This window comes from Prionailurus viverrinus, chromosome B2, assembly GCF_022837055.1.
Source record: "Prionailurus viverrinus isolate Anna chromosome B2, UM_Priviv_1.0, whole genome shotgun sequence".
NCBI lineage: Eukaryota > Metazoa > Chordata > Mammalia > Carnivora > Felidae > Prionailurus > Prionailurus viverrinus.
In genome coordinates, this window is record NC_062565.1 from 112877948 (window position 1) to 112891480 (window position 13533).

General features: G+C 39.2%; 1 protein-coding gene across 2 annotated transcripts in view; it reads left to right on the plus strand.

Annotated features, from left to right (window-relative positions):
• The window catches only part of NKAIN2 (sodium/potassium transporting ATPase interacting 2), a 1003803-nt gene that overhangs the window by 973386 nt on the left and 16884 nt on the right, over positions 1-13533 (plus strand). For both annotated transcript variants that reach the window (XM_047860874.1, XM_047860873.1), the window contains exon 5: positions 2813-2873. In XM_047860874.1, coding sequence (XP_047716830.1) covers positions 2813-2873 — 61 coding nt within the window. The remainder of the gene's footprint in view (positions 1-2812; positions 2874-13533) is intronic.

Here is a 13533-nt window from a genome sequence, read left to right on the forward strand (position 1 = left end):
TCTTACAAAAAAGTATTTCCCAGCCCAAATGTCAATGGTCCCAAGGTTGAGAAACTCTGGCTGAGTTTGTCTTTGTAACCCACATAGCAATTATTGGTATTGCACATTATAGGAAGCATTTGGAGTTACAAATGATTTGAAGCCCCTTTCTGTAGGTAAATTTTTTAAATTGCCATGGAGTAAGAATTAAATTATAAATTTATATGGTATAGGAAAATTGGAAGATAACAGAGGCTTATGAATCTTGATTAATTTGGGGGGAACTAATTTCCATTTGTATTTAGAGGTGACCAAGTTAAAAGCTAAAGTTCTCTTAATCAGCAAGCTTTTGTAATGAAATGCAGCAGGATTTACTTTTATATCAAAGGAGCTCCCCTGATAGTTAAAGAATGCAACTGAATACAATTAAAAGATCACTGGTAAGCAGAATACAGGGCCTTGGCTGCATTCTGGGAGAGTAGTACAGTTAATAATCTAGAATCTAGTGACACTTTAATGAGAAGCTTAAATTTATTGGCCCTGGATCTCAGAATTTATCAATGCTAGAATTTCATTTAGAAGTAATAAGTGATGAGTGAAGATCAAAAGAAAAGTTTGTGACTAGGAAAAAGTTGCTTTATAGATAATTCAAGTAGTAAGTATTTAAAACTGAAGAGATAAACTATTGATAAATGGATAGAATTTAGTCAAGGATGATAAGGACTCCCTGTGGAAGAAGGGAAGGAGCTATATAAGCAGTACCCAAGGGATTTAACCAAAACTCATCACAGTCAAATCCAAGTACTAGTGACAGAGTACCCATGGGACTGGCTCACTCAATGATTAGAGCATTTTCATGGATCCTGTTGGATGAAAGATTAAGAAATGTTAGTATAGTCTATTTTTTTTCAGTACCCATGAAAATGTTCAAATTTTGTGATTTTGTTTAGTCAAATCAAAATCTACGCTAAAGCTGTTCTTAATACCACCCTATACTCTAAGAATAAGCCTATAAAAATGACGATCCTGATGATTCTATTATATAAGGAAACAATTCTTACTACCACTATTTTATTGCCAATTGCAACATACCATTTAAAGAGAAAAATGATGATTTGATGATTTTCCTTTTTTTTAAGTTTAGTTATCTATTTTGAGAGAGAGAGAGAGAGAGAGAGAGTCACAAGTAGGCTCCACACTGTCAGCACAGAGTGTGACTGGGGGCTCAATCTCACAAAACATGAGATGATGACCCGAGCTGAAGTCAAGAGTCAGATGCTCAACCGACTGAGCCACCCAGGCACCCCAATGATTTTTCTAAGATATGCTTGAAAAGAAAAGAAAAGAAAAGAAAAGAAAAGAAAAGAAAAGAAAACTACTGCTAATATATTATTGGTATTCTTCTGTAGCTCTCCATGATGTGTACTGGTTCAGATACTAAATCTGGGGGTGGGAGGAGTGGGGGTATACATCCCCTCTCACCCAGCATTTGAAAACAAAAGCCCTTGAAGAATATGTTTCAGGGATCTTCTTCCTCACCCATTCCTCCTCCAAGCGGGTCACTACCTCTATGCCAGGATAACCACTGTCTTATTCTATGCCAGTTTGCTTTGGAATAGAGCTAGAGTCTACCAGAATATGCCTTTCTACCTCAAATCCAAATTAGAGATTTTCTAAAGTCTCTCTTTTAACCGGACCCCTCTTTCTCTCCAGATAATACTGTGCTCATTAAATACCTATCAGCGTACCCTCTGACTTAAAGTGTTCCACTCACATCTTCCAGAAAGATCACTGTCAGCTAATGAAAAACAATTTCATTTGGCTCCTCCCAGCAGCTCCTTTTTGCCCTGTGACCTAGCTTCCTAATGGGAGACCACAGCCTTTCCTCATGTTCCCTTCCCCATGCCAAATGTTGTCATATACTGTCAGTTCTCAGCCAGATCAATGCTTTTCTGAAATATCATTGAGCATAATCTTCATCACTGTTCCATCCTTTCTGGAATCCCCCAAACAGAATTATGGGTAGGGGGGAATTCCACTGTTAGGAGATTATATTAGTTTTGCATACTTTTACCAGCATTCATAATTTCACTAAATAAATATTCTACTGATATGAAGGAATACAAAACCACTCAATCTGAGGGAATAGATATCAAAGAACTTTGAGGTGTTCCTTAACAATTTCAGTGAGCAAAGACTTCTCTGACCATAGGGACTTTTTTGCAGTATGTTTCAGAAAGGATGATGTGATTTGTGCTATCCTGGATTCAGTGCATCACGATGTATCTTACCTACAGGCACCCACTCCATCGCTTTGTGTAACATGTCAACCTGCTTGTGCTTGGTGTGCCCTGGTTCCTGTTACAGGTCTAAAGAAGTGTTTTTCTTCCATGCAACATGCCACTGAATCTTAATATTTTTTCCCTCAAAACATTTGTCTGTTAGTCGGTGAGAGTCCAATTTTAGAATCTAAGGCTCTTGGCTAATGAAAGTAAATTAGAAGTTGATTGGCACAAATGCAAATGTTATTCCTTTAATAAATGACCATAATTTTTTTCCCTGTACCTAAAATAACTTGTTTTAGATTGCCTGGCAATGAACAAATCTTGCACATAAATGCAGTTCAGAGAAAAAGAGAGCAATGCATTTATTTATAAGGAAAATAGACATCACTTGAATCAAGAGTCCACACTGGAGTCAAGGTTCAGTATGAGAAACCATCATTTTGGAACACTGTTTCTAGTTAGACACTGCCTGCCATTAAGCCACTACCCAGTGAGGTCCAGTACCATTGTCTTTGCTTCCTGTCTAAAGCATCTTTGTTTTGTTTCAGCTGGCAGGGTTCATCTACGCCTGTTATGTTGTGAAATGTATAACTGAAGAAGAGGACAGCTGTAAGTATTAAAGCTCTATTCTGTTTCTTTCAAGTTCAAAGCATCTCCTTCACTGCCTCCTACCTAGCCTTCTTACTTCTCAGACAGTATCCCCCAACACAACATTGGAACAAGGAATAAACCTTTTGTATTCATTGGGATAAAGTGTCTTTGTAAAAATATCCAACATATTGAAAAAATGGAGAAGCACCCATTTTGAAAACATTTCAAAAACATTCTTTAATTTTACTAAATGCATTTTTAAAGATTTATTTCTCTTATAACAATGCTAGTAGAGAATAAAGAGGGGAAATTGAGGACAGGAATGATTTTTAAGTGTGGTTAATTTGACTGTTTTCTTTTTAGAAACCCTTATTAGGTATTAATGCCTAATCAGTTTCACCCAGGACTAAAAATCCCAATAATCAACAGTTTGGAATAGTTCCTAAACTTTTCAAGAACTGACTTCAGACTAATTTAAGAAATGTGTCTTCAGGAAACCAAATGCTCATATTTCCTTTTTGTTCCTACAATTTGATCCAAATGGCTATAACTCTCTGTCAGAGTCCCAGCATTGAGTCCTATTGGTAGCTCTAGAGTTTAGACCCGGTACCATCTTACAAGCCTCTAAGTGGCTTCACTGTGGTTTGCTCTTCTAAACATGGCAGATGGAAGGTTTCACTCCTTCCTTGCCCCTTAAGGATCTGAAATAGGAGGATTGGAAAAACATTCTATTCTCTTGGTACTATCATGAGTACTTGCCTATGCAGCTATATTTACTCTGAGGAAAAAATCAAAGTTGGGGATATTTTTTTTTCATTTCCAAAAATATTCATAATGGTTCGGATTTCAAGATGGAAAAGATGAGATCCACTGCTCTGTTACAGGATAATTTGAGGAAAATTCCAAAGAGAGATATGTGTTTCTTCTTCACTTTCCAATCAACCTTTTTCCTAATCTTGCCCCCCACCAAAGTCTTTCCTTCACACTGATACGAATGTGATTTTTCTAAAGTATATTTCTGATTACATCATGCTTTTTTCATAAACTACCTGCCAATTGATTTGCCATCACGCTATACAAAATAAAGTCCAGACTCCTTACTCTGTTATGACCATTTTTCTACTGACTCGTTCATGCTCACTTTTCTAATCTTCTCTGGAAATGCAGATACAATTCAGTCGTATTAGTCTGGCTGCTCTGGCCCCAATATGGCAGGCTGTATATGCCATGGTGCTTTTTCATCTTTTGCCTGGGATCACCTTACTCTCACATCAGCTACTGAACAAATATCTATTCATCTTTCAATCTATTCATCACCCATGCTCAAGGGTGTCTTTCTCTGTGAAACCTTTCCTGGTCCCTTTCCTATTTCCCCACAAGATACACTCTATGGAATTTTATTATACTTACATGTTTAGATGTTGGTTTTTCACGACTAGATAGTGACTTACTAGAAAGGAGGAAGCAGTGTCAGGTCATTAATTTAGAGGAGACACTTTTTCAATCACAGTAATACATGGTAAAATCAGGAATATGTAGCACGTAGTTTGTTATTCATTGTGTTAAAAGAAATAATGGTCCTTTCACTAAAAGAGCATTTGTATAACACTCCTCAGTAAATCAAGTGCTATATCATGCTTTGGAGATTTTAAGATTAGTAATACACAAGCTTTTACCTCTAGTAAGTCACCATCTAGTCATGAAAAACCAACATCTAAACGTGTAAGTATAATAAAATTCCATAGAGTATATCTTGTGGGGAAATAGGAAAGGGACCAGGAAAGGTTTCACAGAGAAAGACACCCTTGAGCATGGGTGATGAATAGATTGAAAGATGAATAGATATTTGTTCAGTAGCTGATGTGAGAGTAAGGTGATCCCAGGCAAAAGATGAAAAAGCACCATGGCATATACAGCCTGCCATATTGGGGCCAGAGCAGCCAGACTAATACGACTGAATTGTATCTGCATTTCCAGAGAAGATTAGAAAAGTGAGCATGAACGAGTCAGTAGAAAAATGGTCATAACAGAGTAAGGAGTCTGGACTTTATTTTGTATAGCGTGATGGCAAATCAATTGGCAGGTAGTTTATGAAAAAAGCATGATGTAATCAGAAATATACTTTAGAAAAATCACATTCGTATCAGTGTGAAGGAAAGACTGGTGGGGGGCAAGATTAGGAAAAAGGAGACTAGTTAGGACATCATGAAAATGAGATAGGAGATGATGAAGGTCTGGACATCTCTGTATTGGAGATGGAGAGGATAGATGTTAAAAAGAGACATGGAAAAAGGAAGTGATAAATGGGTGGTGGTTGGGTACTGTGTAAGAGAAGGCCTGATAGATACCTGGGTTTCTGGTGCAAGTGAATGGTTAAATGGAAATGTCATTTGAGGAAAGTAGAATAGGAATGTAATAATTGGTTCCATTTAGACAGGTTGAAATTGAGGTGCCTAATTAATGTACAAGAAAAGATACCTTGTAAGCACTTGTCTTATGCACAAAAGACTTATTCAAAGATTAGGAAGGGTGATAGATGTATGGATTTTAAAATACATGGACTTCACAACCTATGTGGAGTTGAAAGTGTGCGTTCATTCAAATATTATCATTCAGTGTCTTTGTGCCAAAACTTTGGTGAAGGGAAAGTCCAAATTTCATATGGGAATTGAGCTTTCCTTACACTATATATAATGTTTGATTTCATTTCACAATGATGTCAGTGCATTTTTATCTGCAGAAAATACTGTCACACCAAATCTCCTAGACAGATAATCAGTATCCATCTAGAAGAGTGCTTCCCAAAGGGGATCCCAGAAATGCTAGTTCCATAAAATATATTGCTCAGAAAAGATTCCAAAGCCAAGTAAGTTTGACACTAAAAATTTAGGATGCACATTTACATATTAACAACTCTGAGGATTTTCCAGTAGAGTGTGTTTGATTTTTCCTCTTCCATAGTTTTGTTTGAACCATACTATGTTGGGTGAAGCCAGATGCAAATCAAAGAGAAAAACTAGGGGTGCCTGGGTGGCTCAGTTGATTGAGTGTCCAACTTCGGCTCAGGTCATGATCTTGCATTCGTGGGTTTGAGCCCTGCATCGGGCTCTGTGCTGACAGTTCAGAACCTAGTGCCTGCTTCGGATTGGTGTCTCCCTCTCTCTCTCTCTGCCCCTCTCCTGCTTGTGGTCTGTTCCTCTCTGTCTCTCAAAAAATAAAATGTTAAAAAAATTAATAAAATAATAATAAGAGAAAAACTAGAGGGGTGCCTGGATGGCTCAGTTGTTTGAGCATCTGACTCTTGATGTCAGCTCAGGCCATGATCTCACAGTTCATGCGATCAAGCTCTGTATTGGGCTCTGCACTGACAGAATGGAGTCTACCTGGGATTTTCTCTCTCTCCCTCTCTGCAACTCCCCCCCCCCACTCTATCTCTCTGTTTCTCTCAAAAATAAATGAAATTTTTTAAAAATTCTAAAAAGAGAGAGAGAAAAACTAGGAAGATTTCTGTAGTTCTACTATGCTCTATTTCCCCCAGGGAGAACACAGCACACCATACAAGGCCATTCGGAGGGGTCACAGGCCAGCGAGAGAGAGCAGAACTGTTGGCCGAGCACCTTTATTGTGGTTTCATTGGACAGGAATGGGCAAAGTAGGGTAAATGGGTTTAGGATTAGCTGGCTAAATTTGAACCCGTATTCACTGTGACTATTAGACAAAATGGCCTGGGAGTACCTAAAGTCTCCAGATGTTTTAGGTGAGCTAGGGTTTACTTGGGAACAACCAGTAGTCATTTTGTAAAGAGATGTTAAAGCATTAATTTACAGAAATTAAAAGTATAGTTAATATCCCAAACATTTGAACACAAAATGCCTTTTCATAAGAAATCTTAATATTCCAGAGAATTAGAATTCTGAAGGACTCAGTTTAAGGAATTCCAACCTATATCAAGCTTTGGCCAAATTATGTAAATCCCAGCAGATATGAAGTCACAAATATCTTTGGGAAGGTCAGGTTTCTCTTTCAAGCATCTAATAATCTATTTTCAAAAGAAAGCTCCCCCAAATAGTGCTTATATCATTATGCATATTTTGACCATGACACCTTATCTGCCTTTCTTAATACAAATCACAAGCAGGCTTCTCATAAATAAGTTTTCCAATTTTAGTCTTTTTGCTCGGTGGGTTAGATATGAACAACTTGTTTATTTGTATGTCCACATAGACGGATGCTTACCTTAGACAATCATGGCACTACTAAAAATCCTGGAGAAGATGCTCATTTGGGCCAGTTCTGTGTCCAGTTGGGTTTATTTATTATGATCATTTAGACATGGGAGTAAATGATGAGTGTTGAGTACAATGCTTTGGATTGATATTTCCCTTGTATTATCCTTGCCTTCATCATCCGTCTGAATACTCACCTACAGACCCTGCCTAGAACACATGAATTCCAATGCTCACAAGTAAAAAAGATCTGAAATTTCTGTCTAATTTCTGTCTAATTTCTCAGAAGGTAAGGCCTGAATTATGGGAGAAGTTTAATGTATAGGTAAACAGGGAAGGGATCTCGGAAAGTGTCTGTTCTTACTGGCTATAGGTCTGCAGTGAAGCATTCTGATAGCAATTTAGTAGCAGGAGGGTATGCTAGCCACGTGCTTGCGAAAATAGGTAAGTTTTCATTCCTAAGAGACTCGGGAAGAACAGAGAAGAGTTTTAGTTCTGTAACTGTGCTGAAAATGGACAGTAGAGATAAGGGCCCAATTTTGGCAACTGGAAAATGAAGGTATTCTTGATGTCAATACAAAGCTGGCCAGCTATATGCTCAGTTTTACTATTTCAAGCCCAAACAGCAAGTGTAGCCAGGGAGCTTCAACAGCAAAAGCCTGCAGGGAAACTATGGAAAGGGTTCAGTCTCTGTAAGCAAACTCTCCCACTTCACTACATAAAATAGCAATAAGTCATCACTGAACTAGAGACAGTTAGACTGTAGGCACACCAAATGCCTGAGATTTTTTCCCCTTATTTCTCCTTTTAAACAGTATCTCATTTACTTTTGTGAAGCCCAGCTTGATAGATAGATAGATAGATAGATAGATGATAGATAGATACATAAAGATAGATAGATGGATATACTTTAATGCAAAGATTTTTTTTTCCAATGAGAAAGTCTGGACCTTGAAGTTTACGTCTCTGACCCTTTAGTTGTCTAAGCCAGAGGCGCAGGCTGACAGGCTAGCTGGCTGTGCAAACTCGCAGGACACCACTGCCATCTGCTGTGCTGACTAGGAGGTGACAGCAGCCCTGGGAGCAGAGTCGCTTCCTCGGAGCAGCAGGAAGATGGGGACACTCCCGCCCCCATGTCGTGGTCACCTAGGGCCACAATCACAAAATACCACATCCTGCATGGCTTAACCAACAGATACATACTTTCTCATGGTCCCAGAGGCTAGAAGTCCAAGATCAAAGTACTGGCAGGTTTGGTTTCAACCAAAACCTCTCCCTTTGCTTGCAGACAGCTGACTTCTCACTTTGCCCTCTGTGTACAGTCTTGCCCCTGGCGTCTCTTCCTTTTCTTAAAAGGACACCAGTCCTGTTGGATTAGGGCCCCATCCTTATGACTTCATTTAAAATTAATTGCCTCTTTAAAGGCCCTCCTCCAAATACAATCATATTAGAGGTTAGGCCTTTACCATATAAATTTGGGGGGAATTGCTTTTGGTAAAGTTTTATATCCAAATCCACACATGCCCCTCTTCTACCTGCCATGCGCGCACACGCCATGTGGCTCCTGGACGTTTGACAACCTCTATGGGGCATAGATTGGGGCGAGCAGTGGCTCACTGGCCCGTCTCTCCAGGCTGTAATACTTCCCAGTGTCCTGGCTCCATGCTCTCTAAGGAGTTCCCGGGCAGTGCCTCCTGCTGTGGTGGGGGGTGATCTGCCTTCAGATGAGTAGCTCCTCCCCAGGAAAAAAGCGGGGGGGCCTGCTCCAGCGGGTGTGCCTTGACATGTGAACCCTATTCAAGGGAGGCAACCATTGCAATGCACTTTTATGTATTTGTTCATGAAAAGGCAGTGCTATTTCTTCGGAGGAAAGGCTTTCTCCAGGAAAGCAGGCGACCCTTGCTGAGCCGTCTTTGTGGCAAGGCTCTTTCCTGTGTCATCTGTTGCCAGCCATGCTGAGTTTTCCTTATGACCTCCGCTCCTTTCTATTCTCCTCTACTTGTTCTCTTTTACAAAGTTCTGTGAAAGAGATGAAACATTCCGAGATTCTCGGCCTGGCATGCCTTTTATTATATATGTAGCTCTTCTCTCACTTAATGCTGAGATCTTCTGCACCACAGATGGATGTCCACTTTCAGTGATAGAACGAAAAACTTCTCTCTCTGCCTCATTAGCGCTGTTCGAGGTGACAATTGAAAGGAAGACACGCAGCCATGGAAAATATCACCAACCCAGAACAGATAATAATCACATAATTTCTCAATTTGTATTATGTTTTCTTATAAACTTTGTAGTTAATAGTTAAACCAAAACTAATGTGAGGTGAACTAATGTGAGGTGATGTGAACATCACCTCTGGAACAATACAGAATATCATCCAAAAATAATACCCCAAAGGGACTTATTTTGAAAAAAAATTGAAAAATGAATTCTAGATGTTTAAACTTATAAACACACACAAGCACAACCCCACAAACCAAGCAGAAATGCATAAAAACCTGTCCTGAATTCTCTAAATTCAAGTGGCCTTGGGATAAAAGTCACAATCGATTTATAGAAACGTTCATTTGAAAAGCAAACCACAGGAAATTATTTACTTCTCTGAGGCTAATAATTTTCTGTTATTTTTGTTTGATTTTTCTTCTAAAGGCTGCTGGCCTACACTTCTGTGTACTGAACTCTATTCTATATGTTTTGATCATTTTTCCAGTTTGTCAGGATCATTGAGTTTGAATTCTTTGAACACAATCACACACACTCCCACTTTTGGCTGCAGGTGGCAGCAGGGAGAAACACTTCCCCTTTAAAAAATATTTGTTTCTCCCTGTTTATAAAGAAATGTAAGTTTACTGCAGAATGTATAGAAAATACAAACAACAAAAAAAGAAAATTAGAATGACCCCACGATTCTGAATTATGTTTCTCAGTTAACATTTCTGCATATCATATGGCTCCTAGTCTTTCTTTCTCCTTCCTCCCCTCCTTTCCTTCCTTCCTTCTTTCCCCCCTCCCTCCTTATTTTCTATCTATCTATCTATCTATCTATCCATCTACCCATCTGCCCATCTATGTATCCACCATTCTTTCTATCTGGTTGTTAGGGTCATACTACACATAAGTTGGTAATCTAAGCTTTCTTTCTTGTTATTATAAATAACTCTTCAAACATAACCTAAGGGGCAGGCAATTAGCAGTTCAAAATAGGTGCCAAGTTCTCAGGCCTCACGTTGACAGAGTTATGAGAATGCTGTATCTGTTTTACTTTTAGAGTATCACACAAAAGCAATCAAATGAAATAATAAAATACTGTTAACATGGTATTGCTTTATCATCTCCTTATAACATTTGTTTTGTGATTTTTCAAGGTGACTTAGTGAAATAATCTTGTCCACATCTACTAGCCTTACATAAAACCCAAACTTGCCATTCATTTCCCATTCTCTGAACAGAATTACATATTAAAGCCCAGAGCCCCAGATTTTGAATGCTACTAATCTCTAGTTATGCTTTACAGAATCGTAGTGAGGCCAGGGTAAGAGATGTCTGTCACCTTGCTTCTTCCTCAACTCACCCAAAACACAGGAGTTCTACCTTTATTTAATTTTACAACTTCTGATTCTGCTTAAGATTTCTTTTGGATTAGGAATACTGCAGGCTTGAAAATGATGGAAAACTACTGTCTACGGCTCTATTTCAACAGCTTAATTTTGTAGACCCATAAAGATTAAATGACTTGCCCAAGGTCACTGAGCTTATTCTTGAACTTCTGACACCAATACAGCGCATATTGACTCTTTCAGGATAAGAGAGTATTAGCCATTGCCCTCAGGGACCACACCTGTCTTGACCACTGCTGTATGCTCAGCATCTAGCAATCCCCAACCTGGAGCAGGACTCAGTAATTATCTGGGAAATAAATGAATGAATCAATCAGCTCTCCACAAACATTTCTTAGACCATTTGGAAACTAGTAAGGGTATGTTGTATCTTCTTAGACTCCAGTTTATTGTAAGTAAATGGGTAATCAGTTATAATAAAGCACTTTTGTCATTTTCTAAGCAAATGGCAGAAAAGAGTGGGGCGGAGACATGCTGCCATATATGAAAATAAAAGATTGAATAAATGATCAGCACCTGAAACAAATGCCTGCATAGACATATGCTTCCTGTCAATCACATGCAAGTTTCTATCAGAGGCAACAGCATTCCCTAACAGTGAAATACAGTTTTTACATTGTCTTGCTCATTAGTTAGTAGTGGTCTCTTTTTCAGACTACTATTAAATTACTCCCTCTCGTGGTCATTGAAGGGAAAATATATGAGCTTTATTTTTAAATTTTTTAATTATTTTTAAAATTGGATATTCAGGTGAAAGTTGAATCTGATTCCTCAACAGTCACTTCTTATTTTCTATTTTTTTCACAATGTCTCTCCCATTGTACTATACTGCTTTCCACTCATGCACACACATACATACACACACTCACATCCACACACTCTCATACACACCTACACACACTATAATCATCTTTAAATAAATTTCATGTTCCCAAGTCAAAAATACGGGGGGCTGGGGAGCCTGGGTGGCGCAGTCGGTTAAGCGTCCGACTTCAGCCATGTCACGATCTCGCGGTCCGTGAGTTCGAGCCCCGCGTCGGGCTCTGGGCTGATGGCTCAGAGCCTGGAGCCTGTTTCCGATTCTGTGTCTCCCTCTCTCTCTGCCCCTCCCCCGTTCATGCTCTGTCTCTCTCTGTCCCAAAAATAAATAAACGTTGAAAAAAAATTTTAAAAAAAATACGGGGGGAAGGAGATTGATTGATCCCCTACCCTCTGTTGATTCAGAACAATCAGGACCTTGTTTCTAAAGAATAGTGTTAAGGTGACAATATTCAGTCCAGCAAAAAGGATGACATCTTACTGGGGTGTAGTAAAGGATGTATTTTATGCAGAAAATATTTCTGGCTGGGAGAACTGAAGCTTTCTCATACTCTTCAGGTTGTTTTAATCAGCCTCAATAGAAAAGAAAGCCAGGGAGTGTAAGTGGAAGGGAAAGTGGTGACATTTACAGAAATGATTAAAAGAAAAATCTTCCATTTTGATTATTCTGCTTCATCTTCCAATTCTGCAGTACACAGGCCACCTGTAATGGGTATTCCATACTTCTTCCTCACCATCTCTCTGTACTCGCATTGATAATGACATGACAAAGAAGGCAGCTAAGTGGCAGGAAAAAAGCATGCTTTTAGCACCACGGTGTAGATAGACACGCTCACAAAATAAAGTTCCTGGGATCCCACAGTCCCATCTCGAAAGAACAAATGAGAACAAGACAAAGAGCCCGCATAGGAAACTAAGCTCTAAGAGCCCTCCAAAGCTGAGGCGTGCTGGGAAAGTAGGCTCCACATTCAAAGTTCGTCTTTTGATAAATGATGCTGGCAGGTGCCCACTTCAGTATGTCCAGTTGTGTTTTAGTTTTGGAAGTGGCTTCTAATAGAGACAGAAGGCTGGGCTTAGCTATCTCCTTCTTAACAGCAGGAGGATAAAAAACTCCGCATCTCTGAGGATGGCCACCAGGTATGCAGAACGAAAACATCTGAGCAAAGCAGCCTTATGCATAGCATAGCGTCTGAAAGAGCGCCTTGTCAATAAGGGAACAGAGGGCGAACCCTCAATCCTGCGTGACATTTAAATGAGGCTGCTCTAGCTGCAGAGACTCAGGGAGACCTCTGCTAGGATTGGTTGGCATTGTGTGACAGGGAGTGAAGGAGAAACAAACTTAAAGCTCACAGGAGGTGAGGTTTGTTTAAATAATAGAAAGTAATTAGATTGAAGACAAAAATCAGTGATGGCATTTTATAATTACAATTAATTTAAAGGTTAATTTCCTTTGGTGCTAAAATCTTATTTAAAACATTTACCAGGAAAGGAAATTAGGAAGTTGCTATCAAGAGGCATAGAGAGCTTCTGGGAATCCATGCCTATTATCACTTGAAAATTAGGTTAGGCCCAAAGTGGGAATTTCAATTCATTTTTGTGTATAATAGATGGTGGTCAGGCTCAGAGTCGGTGGAGTTGGCTGGGGCAGGCAGTGCAAGATTTGCATTTTTTGTTTGTTTGTTTATGGGATTAATTGCAAATGTTTCCAACAAAGGAGCCTAGTTTATACATGAACAATCCTGACACAAAAAGAAAATTGGATATGGATTGCTGCCTTTGTAACTAATGAAGTTGATGTTAAGGAATTCCCAAGAGCAGAAAAGCAAAGGAAAGCACATAGTAACATCCATACACTTTCCTCACTGAAGTGAATTGAATGAGGGGACAGTGTTTCTTTTGGGCCCAAACCTGCCGATCCTATTCCCCTCTTCCAGGTCCCACATTTTTTTCTATCCCCCTGTTTTCCAGTTGAGAATCGCCATGACTCAGGTTCCAAATGCTGTGTGTGTGTAAATA